The following is a 17,852-nucleotide window of genomic DNA, read 5'->3' as shown; positions in this document are numbered from 1 at the left end:
GCTATCAAATATAACCTCCGCCAAATCATTTACGATGTCCGCCATTATTATCACCATAATGGCGTTTTACTTTGGTAAAAGGATTAGCGATTATCCCTGACTAATCTGACCTTTACCACACACCGTTTGTCCATGAAGTTGTGTTATCGATTGCTTAGTGTTGTCCACAGGTCGCAAATGCGGCCTATGAAACACCTGATTATTACTTGATATGCCCCGATCTTGCATAAATAAAACAGAAATTTTATTATTGAAATCAATACGAGGTACCAAACGGTAGAAGTGCAGCAAACGAACGTGTCTCTGTTTCTGTAGCCGCTTGAAATACAATGAAAAATAGAAAAAAATAAGATTAAAAAAAATTTCATACGTCTCTCTTATACGCACAAGAGATCAAACAATCAGGAACGCGAGACATTAAACTGATTAAATCAATTAACAACTTTACATTTTAACTAGAGAGTAAGCCGGAGTTTGCGATTCAGTTAAAGTTTACCGTTTGATGTAAATTAATGAGTTCATCTTACTTTTGTAAAGTGATTAATTCCAGCCATCTCTGTTTTCACATGAAGTTTACTCAGCAACTTACAGGCAAGTTTATTGCACTTGCTTCTTAAGTAAATTATTTACCGAAGTTGATTTAAGACTTCCGGTCGTATTTTATATACGTTTAGGAAGTTTATGTTTGAATGGGAGATTCAATGTACGCACATCATGCAAATGGGTTCTTAATTTAAGCTTCCAAGGAGATTAGTGAGACTTAAAGAAAAAATGGTGCAGTTTGGTAAAAAACCTTATGAAAAATAGGAACTCGTGAAAACAGAACCTTCTCAAACTACTCACAACCAGCAACCATGCTTGTGAAACAAAAAAAATGCTTACGCGAACTACTTAGATATTTTTGCAATGAGTGTAGATCATATTCGTTCATAGTATATTTTCCCTCACAATTCCACGGATTGATGGAGAAGCTGAGAATTTTTTAAAATCAATAATTGAGCAACAATTAATGAGCAACAGAGCTGGGACTTGAAATATAAAAGAAAATTGAAACAGGATATAGAGGCACAATCATGATCAAGTTCCAGTTCAGAGGTTTTAATCCAAGACTAAATATTAATTATCAGGACGAAATTTTCGGGCTATTAGTCTTTGATGGAGCATTGCACTGGTAGATGAAGCTGCCTAACAATTATCTAAGAGATAATTCGCGAGTTAACCAAATTAGAGGTGAGATTGGAATCCTTATCTGGGTAGATCGAGATGTAGTCGTTTAAAATGGGACAGAATGCTATGCAATTATCTCGAATACAAAAGAGGTATTGAGCATATGAGAAAGGACTTCCACCTTGAAGAAAAAAAATTCAACTGAGAGGAGAAATGTGAATAAACCATGTAGCTAAACATGTGTTAGGTTTAACTTAAAAAATGTCTGGAAAAAAAGCTGAAAATTAAAAAAAAACTAAGTATCTGGCAGATATTCTTCCTGGTGAGTCCCAATACTGCAAATTGTAAGGGCAAAACTTCGAGCAAATGACTGCAGTTTGAATTGAGTGCAGGCATTTGGGCCATACAAAGAACTTTTGGAGCCGAAAGTAAAAGTCAAGTAGCACATCAATAATTCTTTGCTTTTGCCTTTATCGATTTTCCATAGCGAATAAATAAAAAGTTCTTAATGTAAATACTTTACATGAGGGCCACGCAAAGCGATTTCCGTATTTACAAAACGACAAACCTACCAAAAATACAACAATTTCCACATAAATGCCTACGTAGCTTTTCAGTTATTTACTACAGCAAAACGCAATATTTTACATCCCTGCGATTATAAATTGCATCAGGTCGATGCAACTTTCCAATCGTCAATTTTGATATAAATTACTTTTTTTGGTCACAGTTCATCAAAAGCGCAAATCTGTATTTAATTTCCCCCATGAAAAACCAAATTTGCAGGCGATATAAAACGCATTAAAAAAAAAAAAAACAGAGCATACGAAATTCATCGAAAAAAAGTTGATTGCAAGTTGTTATCATGAGATTTTAATAATGAGGAAAGTTTTATGTCGAGCTTAGCTACACGCCCCACATAATACGGAATTGAATACTCCGGGATGATCATTATGAGTTACATGTTTGCGTTGCAAGCAACGGTTTTGGATAAATACCAAACTTTACCAAGAATCTGATTTATACAGCTTCCCATTTCGCTTTTTCTTAAAAGTCTGACATAAAAGTTTTAACATAAACAAACATCTAAGGTTTACCAAATTAGTTTTCGACACACGCCAGCTCTTGTCGTGAGCAGACTTTGTGTTAGATATATGTGGACTTGATTAACATCGACTTACCCACTTTTTCTGCACAAAACCGTATTAAAAACTTTTATGTTTGGGATATACGATACAACTTTCTAACTTTTAGATGTGCGTGTGAGGAAAAAATATGGTAATCGTTGGCTTTCAAGGATATATTCCGCAGAAATTCAAATCTTGGAATATATCAGATGAAGCCGTCTTTGATATATGGTATTTGAAGGCAGTACATGAGAAATTTAGAGAGAGGATTTGTTGAGGAGCTAATAACATTTCTTACTTTTTCCTCGATATACGAAGTTTATGCTATACAGGGTGAGTTTTTTAAAGGCATAAATATCTTTGGTGTCTACATCTTGATGATTATGCCGGTAACGGAGGAATCCAAAAAACACGTCTACTATAATATGATGAGGGAATGTGAATCAGGATATGAAGAATTTGTTGGGGAAATACTCAACACCACTTATCGAGTCTAGACACCTAAATTATTGTCCAGTTGATTGAAACCCTACACCCTTAATGACATAGACAAATCACTGGGCATAATTAATGTCTTAGACTGAACAAAAACTAAATTTGTTTTTTATTTCGTTGACGGGGTGCTAGTCAAAGGCAACCCGTCAGCTTTGAGCGTCTGCGATATCAATAACTCTTTTCACTCTCGCTTTCCCCCTTGGTTTTGGTCCTTACAGCCCTAGTAAGGTACCTTTGACTCGCTCATTAATCACTAATATCTAACTGTTAACACTAAACCCTTTATAAGTACAAATTTGGAAGTACCAAGAATCGTTGGTCTCTCCTTGTTCTCTCGTATTAGTTTAGTACTTTTTTCTTTAACTTTAGTTCAATAGTCCAGTGTTGTTTGTCTTGCTTTAAATAAAACTTAAAGTGTGATCCGGCATCAGGTGTATGTTTAAAATCGGTTCAGCGCACTATAAGCAAACTGTGGTCCTTCGATAACTCAACTTTTGGCACTGTAAATAATAAGTGCTCCCCTTTGTATTGGGGTGAGACGCCGAATGTCAGATTACTCCGACAGAATTCACTACCTTTTCCCAAATGCACCCGTCATCCCAAGTCATTTTTTTATCTAGCACGAACATGCTTGCGACGTATCATTGGAAAAAAATTTGAAACACTAAACATTTTAAATGCTCCCACAGAATGAAATCCAAGGGTGTGAGATCGGGTGTTCTAGGGGGCCATTCTATCACTCCTTTCCTTCCAATCCAACTTGCGGGGTAATTGTTCTTCAACCACTGCCCAACGGGTACAACAAAATGTGGCGGTGTCCCATTCTGTCGAAATCTAAGTAAATTTTCATCCAGTTGTAATTCGCCATTTTCGTCCTGTTGTTTCTTAATCTCACGGAGTGCCAATGGTTCAATGGCATTTTTTAAAAGGTAACGGCACATTTCGACGATTCGCTTGGTAGAAAAATAATCATAAATACTGATAAAAGAAAATTTCCTCATTATTTATATTTAACATTATTATTAGTTCTTTGATAATAACGTGCGTCGAGAACGTGAGTAGCGTTTGTGCGCATACATGAAAAATAATGATCACTTATTATAAAAAATTATTATTAATAAGCGGCAAATTTTACGTTTCAATTTAATTAAAATTAAGCTTTAAATTAAATATCAGTTCCATTACTTTTACCTGATTGAAAACCATATAATTCCACACCTTGCTGTGTTAATAATAGATTTTGCATATTAGGCACTATCAAATACATTCGAGAACGGAATTTCAGAAACTTTCACATCATTAAAAACTTTATTGAAAATCCTTCCCGACGACAGGTCGCAACCATCCCCGTACTATTGCAAAAAAATTACTTGTGGTGGCTGAGGTGCATCTGGTAGAGAGTAGTGAATTCAACATACTCTCAATCATTTTCCCCCATTTTTTGATGATAGATGTGTTGTTGGATTTTTCCGTTGCGAGCATAATAATCAGGATATTGACATTTATACTTAAAAAAAAAAACACCCTGTATACAATAATATTATATGTGTAGGCCCCTGGTGATTAAAATATTTAAATATTACATGAAAATGAGATGCTTGTGAGGCCTTAACTCCGTTTAAATATTCTTACATTGTCGCTTGCAAAATTCTGCATTGTGCTCCACACTACACAACAGTTTGTTAACAAGTTTCACTCTGCACTTAGCATAAATCTCTTTGATTAAATTTCTAACCGTAGAGCAGGTAATATAACCAATATAAAGTGAACTATGAGTGTGTGCTAGGCATGCTTCTAATCTATTTTGTGGAAGGTTAAGTGTTCACGATCCGACCTCACATAATAAGCAGTCAAACCAGGTCCTTTGACATAGTGAGGAAAACTTTGGCCTAGGGCAGTTTGTAGTTAGTTGTAAAATGTCATTTGCGCTGAAACTACAGGAATTTCCAGCCACAACGTAGCTGGATGAGCGATCTTTAAGCTTCAACAATTAAAAACAATTAATTGAACGAAGAACTTCAAAAACTCTATTAATAGTATTATTTTCAAGTGATTTCGTGGTAAATCTTCGAGCTGAAATCTGTAAGGTAAATTGATCAGGGACCGAAGATATTGCAGCTAATGGGACAGATTAATTAGTGCCCTTTCGACAAATAAAGCGAATTCTCCAAACCTGCACGTCTAAGACAATTCAAAACCGATGGATTGGACGTTTGACACAAGGTGGATGGACAGATTTGGAAAACACAACAGCCCTTCTAGTTCTCCTTCGGGCAGATGCTTTGGACGTCCTATAGATTATTGCAGAAGAAAAGCTGACACATTTCATGGACCTAAAGCTCTCATTTCAAAGTGCGATTTAGTGATATGCTCATGGGCAAGGTCTAGGGAAAGTCTAGGGAAGACGCTCGAATTGGGAGATATGTCAGGCATCGCGTCAAGTTAAATGAAACCATCCACGAGTTGGTCTAAATTCAGTGTCCATCATTGGGATTTCGATAATTGTGAGATACAGCGCGGATTAAATCGTGGAAAAATTGTGTATTTGCTTCCGTTTAACCCCGAATATAGACCACCCTGGGCATGACCATATTCTACTGATTTGAGTATCATAGCGAGGAGGAGCCCTCCAAGTCACCCTCGAGGGCCGAAAGTGATTCTCTTGGCATTTTCATTCCTAAATTTCAGTATAAATTAATTTCAGTCATACGTGCATATCGTAAAAGGAATTTGCGATATTGCAATCTAGATAAAAGTGAAATCATTGATTTCCAGCCAGCAGTCTAGGACCACAAAATGTATAACCAGAGAGCTTCACTCAAATATAATAAACAGAAATTTTAGTCGATTTAGACGAAAGTTCTATGATCACGACTGGTAAACTGCAAGCCGAAAGGAGTTGTGCAAGGGCGGAATATCCGCGAAAGTAGATATTCAACTCGTGTGGAGAAAGATGTGAAGAATTTGAAGAAAAACGCGAAAAACATCGCTCTTTGTTTATTTTGTGAAAAAGTGTTTTTTGTACCGTTCTCACATTAATAAATTGTTTCCTAGCATGGGTCGGTAATCATAATTACACTTTTTCAACATGAAGTTATTTAATGAACAATATTAATTATTCGCAATCTAATTTAGCGTCATTTACCAGTAACATGTATCCATGTTGAAACTGGTATAACATTTCAATATTCCCATGAATATTAGCACTAACTCATTCAACATAAAATGTTCCTAATTATTCAGCTTTGTCACATTTATTGCTGAAAATTTCTCTGGAATCACGTAAACTATATGCCCTTTATAGGGAGGGATAACAAGCATAAAATAAAATAAATTTGAAGTTTACGCTGTACAAAGGAAGCTGTTGGCTTGCAGCATACTGCAAAGCCCGGCTGAATACGAGATGCATATTTTATCGACAACAGACAGGCTTTCGGAATACTAATTTGCCCGATTTTGTGCGGTAAATTATAGCACAGCCGTTAAATAATCCAAACACGAGAGGAACCGGAGACCATGACAACTCTCAATAATTTATTGGAAAAGTAAATATAATTTATCTCCACTGCATTCTTGTTTCTTAAATATTATCCGGAAATTCTCTTATTAACTGTGATTTATTCGCTAAATTGTTAACAATTCCATAATGAAACTAGGATTTATTAGAAGGATTGGCTTTATTAACAAAATTCGATCCAGCCCCATCGAATTCGTTTTCTGCTTCATTTAAAATTTTCAAAAAAATTAAAAAAAAAAAAAAAAAAAAAACAAAAGAAGGTTAATCGCCGAAATTTCTGAAGCGGTTCGTTTACCGATGTTCAGTCAAAGCTTCCACAAATCTTAAGGTCAAGACTAGAAATCCGATTGTATCGAAAGAATTTCGATATTAAAATCAGTGCAAACCATGGCAGAGTGGGAGAGCAATTAGGTCTGGGAGAGATTGTTAAAGACTTGGATATATGCCCTGGAGCCCATAGATAGAAGTTTCAGTACGGGCATGTAGCTAAATTTCTCCTTAGACTTCATCCCAACAAGACCAAAACAGCTCCTTGTGATTGATTAATAAGTAGAAGCGGAGGTAGTCATGAATTTCCTAATGATCTTGGAGAGTTTCATATAGATAAGTTTAATGACCGTAGTAAACTATTAACCAATACCAAAGAGAATCTCTCTGTTGCGCCCATGAACGTTTCCTATATCTATACCGATCAAACCCATTACAGACTCGAGCATTTTTCTCTTTAGTTTCCGGATGGCAGTATCATACACCCTCATTTATTTCCGAAGCTGCAGTTTTCATCGTCTGCAGTTTAATCGTATTCATGATTCAAATATAACGTTTCAGCAGAAGATCGGCTCGTTTCTTCTACCTAGGTTCGTCTCTTCCGCCTTAATGACCTTCGACGAATTTTAAATTCTTAAGTATCTGAAATGAAATGTAGTATATACTGCAACTTCATCTTTAACTGTTGCATCACTTTCATCAAGATCTTCCGCTTCCCCTATCTTTAAAGTCTTCTGTGTTATATTCTCTTCGACATGTATTGATTTTTTGTCTTCAACAATTTCTTTGACACGCATTAATCTCATTGACGTTAATTTCTTTACTTCTTCTACTTAATGCAGTTCCAGTGGCAGTTTCTGGTACACCTCTGACATTTTGCAAATGAAACGTTCACGGACTTATCCCATAATAATAAATCCATCAGCCGCCACCCCGAACCAGGACTAACCAATATAAATCGTTTATGGCCATTTCATCTCTGTCTCGTTTATTCACATTTCATCAATAATTTAGACGAGGAGGTGGGTGCTTACTAACTGCACCTTACTAACTTCACTAAGAACAATGTTCGGACCAAAATACTTCTCATACTTCTCATACTCAAATTAGTGATAAGATTTACTGTTGAAATAAATCAGAACATTCAGAACTATGCAGATAATTTAACTAGTCGTTTCGTTGCAGCAACAGGCGAAGAGGAACAAACCAAGTTGCCTTGTGTAGTTTACGTCCATGGAGAAAGTTACGAATGGAACTCCGGCAATCCCTATGATGGGACTGTTTTGGCCTCATCGGGTCGAGTTATAGTTGTAACTATCAACTTTAGATTAGGAGTCTTGGGTAAGTCACATTTTTCTTTTCATTCTTGCAACGAACAAATTTTTTAGCTTTATTGCGTTAACTTCGAAGTTGTCAGAGGGAAAACCCCTACTATAACCCTCGAATAGGTTAAAACTATCCACCATATATCTTCCGGTTCGTACACCATGGCCATAAATCTTTTTATGCCTTTCCCGGTTCCCAAGTAAGAGTAATAAGCCCCTTTATTTGGGGGATCAATGTATCTAGTTTTATAGAGTTTAGGATTAATGTTTGAAGTTTTTGTGCCCGAGAATAAGTACTCAGTTTAACACAGTTTTATATGAGTTTTTATCCCAGCAAACAAGCAATAATTTCGTGTCGCACAATTAAGATTTTTTTTTTATTTCGTTTAAGGGCGAATTTCCCGTGAAAGGGCTAGTCAAAAATTTCCCGGATATAGACGTTCGTATGCAGGCACGAGGTAAAATCACCATTTACCGTCCAGCTTTAAGCAGCATAGTTAATCAAATTTAAATTTGATCAATATTGTATCATTAACTTACTTTTGAAGAGAAATATAAAAAGTCAAGATAAAGATGCTTTATTGCGCGTAGGTCTTACTTTATAGGCCTTTAGCTTCCAACCCTCGGGCGTAAATTACGGCCTCGTTTTACTTGTGATTAATTAAGGTAGAAGTGTAATTCAGTTCTAAATAGTCTCTCGTGACGCTCAAGTTGGAGAAATCGTATTACGTAAGGAACGTTCCATTTACTCAAACGATGCGGGAGAAACTGCAGCATTGTCTTCGAGCGGCAATCATTGTCACTTTGATAGAATTAAATGGATTATAGGAGTTTATATGAATCAGACGTGCTGAGGTTTACTTGCGGTTATAAAATACTGGGTGATCTGTTAGCTCCTCAACAAATCAAGGCGAACACAAAATAGTACATTTTTTCGAACTTAACTCAATACGAACAAACTTTGCAAAACTTTCGTTTAAAAAAAATGTTTTCTGTCACTTTGAGTGGCACGTGCCAGTGGCAAAAATGTTTATGGGCGTCAAGCAATCAACATATTAATGCATGCGATAAAAGTTTTATCACACGCATCAATGTCAGCTGTCTGATTTAATGCTGAATGACATTGTTAATCGGCAGATTAAGTATCTCTTGCATAATTTATTTTTTCCATAAGCGTTTTTTAACATAACATAAATTCGACAAGTCCCGCAGTTCAAAGGGTCTTTATAGGTCATAGAGAATTGCCAAAACATGTAGTTCAGACTTAGCGAGTCGGTTATTCTCTAGGGCACACTCCATGCAATATTGAATTTAGGCCATTTTTTTAACCCCCCAATCTCTTTTCATGCTGTCCCGCTGAAACGTAACTTTGAATTTATTGTCCAATTTAGCTCTTTTGGTCATTGCATTTTTCTCCTATCTCTCATCGTTTTTGGGATATAAAGAAAACACTATTAGACAACATGATTCTTTATGGCACAGTTTATAAAGTGTTGACAATTTACAATGAACTTAATTGTTTTTAAATGTTAACTAACTGGGAAAATCGTTATACTATTTAGCACAAACGTTTAAGTTAGTTCTAGTTTGCTCGATATGTCTGCAAATTCCTGTTGAGGCCGTTCGGGTGTTTGCTAAGATATGATAAGAGAATTTATTGACGTAAAGCTCTTAGAATATATACACAACTCAGAAAGGGAATTAGGAATCAAACCACTTCAATCAGTGTAACAAGTATTCTGTATAATTTTGTCTACGTAGGTACCCACTGCCTCAAATTAAAGTCCTCAAGATCATATCATATTATTCAACACATCATAGTGTTACCCATCGACCCATTAGTTGATAAGCCCCTTTGCATAAAGGGACTTATCAGGTAATTTGGCTGCAACAAAGACGGAAATGAGAGATTGGGGTTCCGATATGTTTTATACATTCCTTGATACAGTCGGCTTAACACTGCATTATTTACATCGAAGATGGATTCAATCTTCGAGAAGAGCAGAAATTACTTCTTACTATCTAGTATAATATATTTCTAATTGGTTAAATGTATGGATACTGGCAAGTTTCAAGATTACGATAATGGAGTAAATAAAGCTCTAATTTCATTATTCATGTCCTAGGCATTGCTATGTGACATGTAAGTTGTGCAAATTAAGATGCTTTTCGAACACAAGATATAACTTACTTAATGGCGACTTGTGGTCATTGTATATCAGTAGTGAGAGAACAAACACATATACGTCTTATTATGGATAATTAATTGCAGACACAACACCTATCTACACATAAAAGTAAACAATAATTAGAAAATAGTTTAATAATTAGTCACGGTAAAAATTCAAACATCAAGCTATGGTGTAATGGTTTACGCAGATTATGTAACGAGATGGCAATTGAACCAGATGTCAGCTAATGACGCAATTGAAAAGTATTTGCCGTCGTATGAAATCTCACAGTAGTCCGTTAAAGGATGATAGGTCAATATGAACGTCCAGCCGATATCGTCCTTATTACTTGATGTGCAAAACGCTAATCGAATGTTTAGCGAACTGTATTTCTGTGATGTAACGACAATAACACCAGTGGTAATGCATGGTAGTATTGTGGATCACGAAATGAGTAGATAAAGAAATATAATTGCCGAACATAGTTATATTACCGAAAACTTCCTCGACATGTCAAGAATAACGCCTTTCCGGTAATGGTTATTACAACAATATAGTAATATTTCAAATGTAATCCCCTTTTATGGTCCAAGCAGCTGCAAACACATATTCTGTTACCCAACATGAGGAAGAAGTATTATAGTGAAAACGCTTTATCTCTTAAAATGGCGCCTGAGAAGCTGGGGCATTGTCTTCGCGCGGCAATCAGTGTCAGTTCAGCTTAACTCAATGGAGATATTGGTTTATGGTCCAGACGTGGATATGGCTTTGACGACGACGAAGTCAGAAAACATACGTTTATTAAATATTCTATTACTCTGGCGAAACTGGTATTCTGCGATAAATACGACATTCCACAAAACTTAAGTTAGTTTGCATTGAGAATCTAATAAAATCTCCATGAAGTTAAAAATAATCTGAAATCGTTCGTTTTACGACAAGTCATAAAACTAGGAACTGAAATGTAGTTGCCTTAATAGCTTAGAAATAATTATGGGCTCTATTTTGTTAAACGTTTCAAACTAATTGCTGCTGCAATAAAACCCATCCCAGAGAATCTGTGCTCAGTTAACCTGCTGTCTATAAAATTAGAATTCGGGGAATGAAGTGCTCTGAGTGGAGTATTAATGTGGAAAATTAGATAAGAGTCAGGGATGCTTCGTATTCACTTATCAAGCCAAATTAAGTGTCACATTCTGATTAGAGAACAGAACAAATTGCTTTGAACGAGACATAACTTAAAACGCTATTGGAGGTTTTTTAAAATTTTTAAGATATTATCTTGTAGGTACTAAATTTATGAACAGTACACATGGTGGAAAAAGTCTTGACGTGGTAACCATTCCACTTTAACCTTAACATCTATGCAATGAGACTGCGTCCGCTTAATTCGTTGGAATTATCGAGCACTACGAACATGGAGCGAAAACTCCCGAAAAAGCACGAAGTGTTTTGGTTCCGACAGATATGGGGGCATAGGCTCATTGCACCGTGTTTATTTGATAATGCTTAAGCGGTGTGATGGAAATATTCGAAAATGCTACAAATATATCAATTTAAGATTAATGTGAATATTATAGAAACAAAGGATAAGATCAACATTAAGATTCTATTACAGTTCATTTTTATCACTGTTGTTACAGAAATTACTTCGCAGTCAATATTGAGAACACATGAGTCCTTTGTTCCTTAACGGTGTTGAGTGCCCCAATCAGTTGAATATTTAGTTTTAGATTTACTAAACCAGTTCTTCCTCATCTTAGTTATTTTTGATAAAACTCCCTCCCTATTATGGAATTCCTAATAACTACCATTGGTAAGGAGTATATTTCCGATAAGTCTATTTGTTTCTTTTATATTTGTTATAAACATATTTGAAACAATGTACCAATTTCCGCAAAAACGATCCTCTGTATAAGTTATTAAAGTCGATCTCTCGAGTGTTTGTGTAATAATTGGTCCAAAAACGGATATAAAATTCGTAGTCTCGGTTGCACAAAAGGAATTGAAACTTCCGAGATTCGGGAAAACTTTAATATCTATTTTCGAAGAAATTTCCAAGTTAAGACCCCATAAAGTCCGTTTCCAACATACCTGACACCCAAACGAGGAAGGATGGTAGTAAACGATTCTTTAGTAAACGTAACTGTAGAAGAATATGGCACTTGTTGGTTCCAATTGAATAGAGCGCCGGCTCATTATAGTCCAGAGGACACTAGCGAGTTCTTTCCAATACTTGACGAGCGATGGTTTCGGCATTCGGACTTGTGGAATTGGCCTATTAAATCTCCCGAGCTTACTCCACTCGATTTTTATTTGTGAGTTAAGATACAAGAACAAGTTTTCGTCAAAATGATTACTAGTTGCTAATTGCAGAGTGCTACAAACAAATGTGTAAATATAAATATTTTGAAGTGGTCGTTTTAGTTTATCAGAAAATTGCTAAGGCAATCAAGGAAATCTTCCAATAATTGCACATGTGTAAAGCAAGCCTCGTTTTAATTCACCGGTGATTGGTTCAGCGTAACAATCAGAATTTAGTAATGCATTGATGAAATATCAAATTGGACAGATGAATGAAACGCTTCGAAATATTAGCCGATTTAAGTGAAAAACAGCTCTTTTAAATCATATCCATGCCATTTTTCATACTTTGAGCGTGGAAATCTCGAGAATTTTGCTGCCTAAAAAATTACATGAAATTAATGATCTTGAGGAGTTGTATGGATCTTCACGAATGTGCTTGAAATCGCTCTTTTATATTATAAAAAAATGGAAATTTTCGTACCAAAGAACTAACTTCGAAGCTTTTGCGATTTTCCTGACTCCAAAATTGGCTGCAAGCAGAGTTTAGGATATCAATATCAGCATAAAAAAGTGAAATAAGTCGGAATTATTTATGCTATCAGAATCCTTTCAAAACATCTACATTACGAAACATCAAACGACAAAAACTTTTCAAATAAGTGATTTTTTAAAAGGTTTCGTCAAAACTTATTATCTGAATCGTGACTGTCCTAAGAAACTCAGTTTATCACCTGGCTTCCTTAAAATTTTCACTTTTTTCAGGTTTCCTCAAGACGGGAACGAAGGGAAGCGCTCAAGGGAATTTTGGCCTAATGGACCTTGTCGCAGGGCTGCACTGGCTCAGGGAGAACTTGCCGGCTTTCGGGGGTGACCCTGAACGTGTGACACTTATGGGCCACGGCACGGGGGCGGCTCTGGTTAATTTTGTCGCGGTATCGCCTGTAGCTAAAGGTAAGAGTTCATCCAATTTTATTTTCGATCCTTTCGAAACAGAAGAACGAATCTCTAGATAACTGCTAAAGTTGTATCAAAAAGTGGTAACGAAATTCAGTTTGCGGATTAAGAGATTTGTTTTGTCCAATTTGTCACAGGGGTCGTAAAAGTTGGAAGACGTACCCCGAAATCCATTCGGCGTGCAACTTTTCCCCTCCAAGATCTTTACCCCTTCGCGTATGTACCATTACGAAGAAAGGATAGTAAATGAAGCCTGGAAAATCTCCATAGTGTATCCCCCCTGATCCTTATCGAACATAATGTTCGCATTTCCTGTTCGATTTACTGACTGGTTTAAAACTCCTGCAAATCCGGGACATGACAAAATACAATCTGCTATATCAGCTTGGAATCGTGTTCGCGATTTGTATCCAATTTTTGGGAGATGACTCTTTGTTATTTTTATTGCGAAAACTTTGTTAACATGATTTTATCACTGATTGCTTGAGAGTTCACAGGTTATGTATACATATAGGTGCTCGAGAGATTGCTGTTAAATAATTCTGAACAACGACCTTGAAGCCTCAACAATAAAATCCCTCTATATTTACTCGAAAATATGAATTTGATTTCATATGAATTGGAGTATGCTCTGAAAAATGTTCCTTCCAATTTTTACCCCCAGGTGAATTTCGGTTGTGACTTATTTCATTGGACATATCACATGATATGATGATGATTCTTTATGTTTCTGCACTTAATGGTAGTTCGCCACTGGCTATTTCTTTGCTCAAATTTGAATTGCTTGTTCAATTTTTTCTCACTTTTACAATACATTAAGGGCATTTTGTCAATCAGCTATTATTTAGCTCTGGTACTCAACGCTCGTTTGTATCATTGTTTCTGGGTCGCCCAGTATGAAAGAATTCCTTGGAATTCTGTCGAGTTCAGAGGAACTTTTGATACTCTATACATTTATACGGTAATTTCTATTATCTAAAACGATTTTATGCTCGTACTACTTCTCCTTGTTTGGTTCTCAACCTAAGAAGACATCAATTTAAACGCAAAGCCACCTGAACGGACTTTAATCGACAATTTACGCCGGACACTTGAGGACAAATTTCATGTTTAACAGAGAATAGCAAATACAAACAGCAATCCAAATAAAATAGATAAAAGTGACTAGGCACTAACAGAAGCTATTTGTTCTGTCGCTTAACTATAGGTCTTCCTTAATATATCTGTATCCCTAAAGAAATGGGGCATGGAAGCTCTCTCTCAGAGGAAAAGCCCTAACAATGGCAGTTGATTCAGTGCCAGATTGAGAAGTCCCAGGAAATGCTGTGCACTTGAGGAAGTTTACTGTTTCTCTGGAACCGAGTTGAATGCATTTAATGTTGCCGATAAGTGGGGGTGTGTGTTTTAAAGTTTGTTAGATATAACTGAGATTGCACGAAGGAACATTGGCTACTGACAAGGTAAGTAAAGAAAATTTAAATAACTCTACTATTCTACATGGGTCCCTGATATTCCTGAATGTTCTGGTCTTTTCTCCACGAACTTGGTTTCTATAGAATCATCTAAATTAGCAACGATGAGCATGGATTCTTCTGGTCCCTTTCTTAGTTTAAACAATACGGTAGGTGTAGTCGTAACATCACTAAATTCTGATTATTTTGACTTAACTTTTTTCCTGTCTCCGAAATGGTGAGATTTGCATAATCGGTTATGCGGCAAAAATTTCTCATATTTGGAGACTTTTAATATCCCGCAAACGGGGCTGTTAAGTTGATTTTCGGTTCGGGAATGAAAATCGCCTGCAAAATATGTAATAAAAAAGTCAGGTCCGTATTCAGAACGAAATGAGTTGTCATTAACATCATTATACGAATCTATGTTGTAAACGATTTTGCCACTGCTGTCTACATAAATTTTTATCAATTTTGTAACTCTCACCGTTTCATAAATAACGATAGTGAACCAGCCTAAACGAGACACCCTGTGTATTTATTAGAACAAAGACCAAGACATCTTAAAAACATACGTTTGACACTGAAAGAAAGGGTTTATGCGTAGACCTTATTGCTTGTTCCTTTCACTTGACCTTGTCCCTTACGATTTAGATGAGGCAGCCTAACGTTGTCAGCGTTGCCGCGACTTTGTTTTCGTCCTAGAATTACGGCAACGCTTATAATTTAAGCTACATATCTAAAGATTGCTTCATTAGAATCAGCATGGCCAACGAATAAAAGCTTTATCTGTCGGTTAAGGTCGCTAGTACACGCAATAAATTTTAACTCAAACGAAAAAGGGATTGCACATGTTTGTAATCACGTAGGTATATTTGCTAAAAACCCTTGAAATTTCAACTTGTGCGAGTAACCAAGCAAACCTAACTAGGGTGTTAAAGTTTAGGAAATCTGTGAATACATTTATTATACCCTTGTTCAACATTTAAAAGTAGTGTCCCAATTAAACTTTACATTTATTGCTTTAAGGAAATTTCAGCAAAGTGGAGTTTCCCCAGATAATAACACGAAACATATTAAATTCAACGATGTTCAAAGCAAATTTGCAACTTGGTCTCGAGAAATTTGAAATTTAAGGAGAAATGGAACTCAATTTTGAGAAATATATTTCGAAAAAATCGTAAAAATTGCACTCTTAATTTTCTAGATGCTTAAAAAAGACTTATGAATCATTTTATTTAGGGTCAAAGTTTTCCTCGTTGCACCGCCATTTATATTCTCCAAAAGATTGCTTTGTATAATAACCATTCCTTTGTCATCCTAAACAAGCAAACTTAATCCTGTTAATTAAAGAACCTATTATCCTCGTCTCCGCTATTTCTTCTCAGAATACGTGGCAATTTTAACATAATCCTGTAATCCAATTTTCGCTACCAACTGTTCAGTGCACATATATAGAAAGCGCCGCATACGGTAAGCTTAATATCTTAATGCAGTTTCCAAATTGACCATTAGATCCCTCCTTTCTATACAGTTTTTGAGGCTGCAATGAACTTTGTTGTTCCTTTAGTCGCACCGATTTTATCACATTTTGCTCCAGAACGTGAGTTCCAAGTAAAGTTAAGTTTTCCATATGAATGTGCTTTAGGTAAGTGACTCTCGAATCTTGCAAACCAAAAACACGGACTATCTCCGTCTAATAATCTTAAATTAGTTGTTTGCATTATTATATATTAAATAAAGAGTTAAGGAGTTTGCGTTATTGGTAAAATTTACTGTTTGCTAATACTCAGTTACTCCGGCGTCCTAATAAAGTGGGATTTATTTGACCACAATCGATACCTAGTAGACTTGTATATCGATAAATCGGTTTAGAAAATGCTTACGGGTGCTTATTAGACCAAAACCACCAACTGTCATCGATAAAATGATAATACGAAATTGGGAATACTGCTGTCTATTTTATAACTAACTAAACTAGTCGTTTTCCAGTTAACTACATTGGAAACACACCTTTCCCGTAAGCGCATGGAAAATATTGCACTTTAACAAACAGCGAAACGAGAACAGGGTTAGCTTGAACTTATATAGCTACATAGTGTTTGAAACTACGGTTCTAGCAGTTTTTGTCAGTAGCACACCAGTATACTATCCAGGAATATCCTGCTGAATGCTATTTCCCGGGCGGTAATAAAACCTGCTATCCTCGTGCTTACATGATTCTCGGTTTCCGCTTCGCCTGACACTTGAAATTCTTTGCGCACGGGAAAATAGTATTTTCCGGACTCACAATAAATTGAACAAAATATTCTAGAATCTTGAGTAATACCAATTGATATCTCTTCGGAACAATAAATTACTTATTGTTTATTTTCTAGGAAATTCAATACTATGTATATATATATATACATAGAATCAAAAATCTTCACAACACACGGCATGGAAAAGTCATCACTTATCATCTTCTTTTTGATATATGTGTAATGTGTTTTGTGATTAAGGGCGGGTGCAAATTAAATTGAACTGAGCGAAATCCTGCAGAAAAGATTACAGTGAAATTATTGGGTTCCATATATTATCTAGTACGTACCTATATCAAATCCATTTTATATTTTATCTTGAAGATTATTAACAAATTAAGGAGGATTTTTCACATTTTTATTAATGTTAAATCGACGTTCTCTTCCATATATTTGAAAATTGGTTTCCAATTAGTTTCTTAAAAAGGTATTTCAAAAGCCCGGAAAAAATACTGTGAACCATATATGTATTTTACTTTTTATATATGTCCTACTATAAAGAATAAAAATCCAGTTTCCAACACGTATAAGACACCCTGCACAAATAATAACCTGGTAACACAAAGACTCAGATCTAGTTGGAAAGCCTTGTACGTAAGTCGCAAATTTTTGGAATTTTACGCAAAATATCTAAATTAAAAATCACTATCGAATAACGCATAAAACAATAAAAATATCCAACCCATAACAAAAATTAAACAATACATAAATAATTAATATTTCGTGGCTATATAAAGCCTGCATACAATAATTTTGGGAAATATTTGAATG

At 35.7% G+C, this 17,852-nt stretch overlaps 1 protein-coding gene across 3 annotated transcripts in view; it reads left to right on the top strand.

The window, feature by feature from the left end:
- Nlg2 (Neuroligin 2) overlaps positions 1-17,852 on the top strand; it is a 172,584-nt gene that overhangs the window by 114,534 nt on the left and 40,198 nt on the right. For all 3 annotated transcript variants that reach the window (XM_066282877.1, XM_066282878.1, XM_066282879.1), the window contains 2 exons: positions 7,759-7,914; positions 13,139-13,327. In XM_066282877.1, coding sequence (XP_066138974.1) covers positions 7,759-7,914; positions 13,139-13,327 — 345 coding nt within the window. The remainder of the gene's footprint in view (positions 1-7,758; positions 7,915-13,138; positions 13,328-17,852) is intronic.

The sequence above is a fragment of the Euwallacea fornicatus genome, chromosome 5 (genome assembly GCF_040115645.1).
Source record: "Euwallacea fornicatus isolate EFF26 chromosome 5, ASM4011564v1, whole genome shotgun sequence".
Classification (NCBI taxonomy): domain Eukaryota; kingdom Metazoa; phylum Arthropoda; class Insecta; order Coleoptera; family Curculionidae; genus Euwallacea; species Euwallacea fornicatus.
Note: the sequence above shows the minus strand (reverse complement) of the source record. Positions and strands in the feature narration are given on the sequence as shown.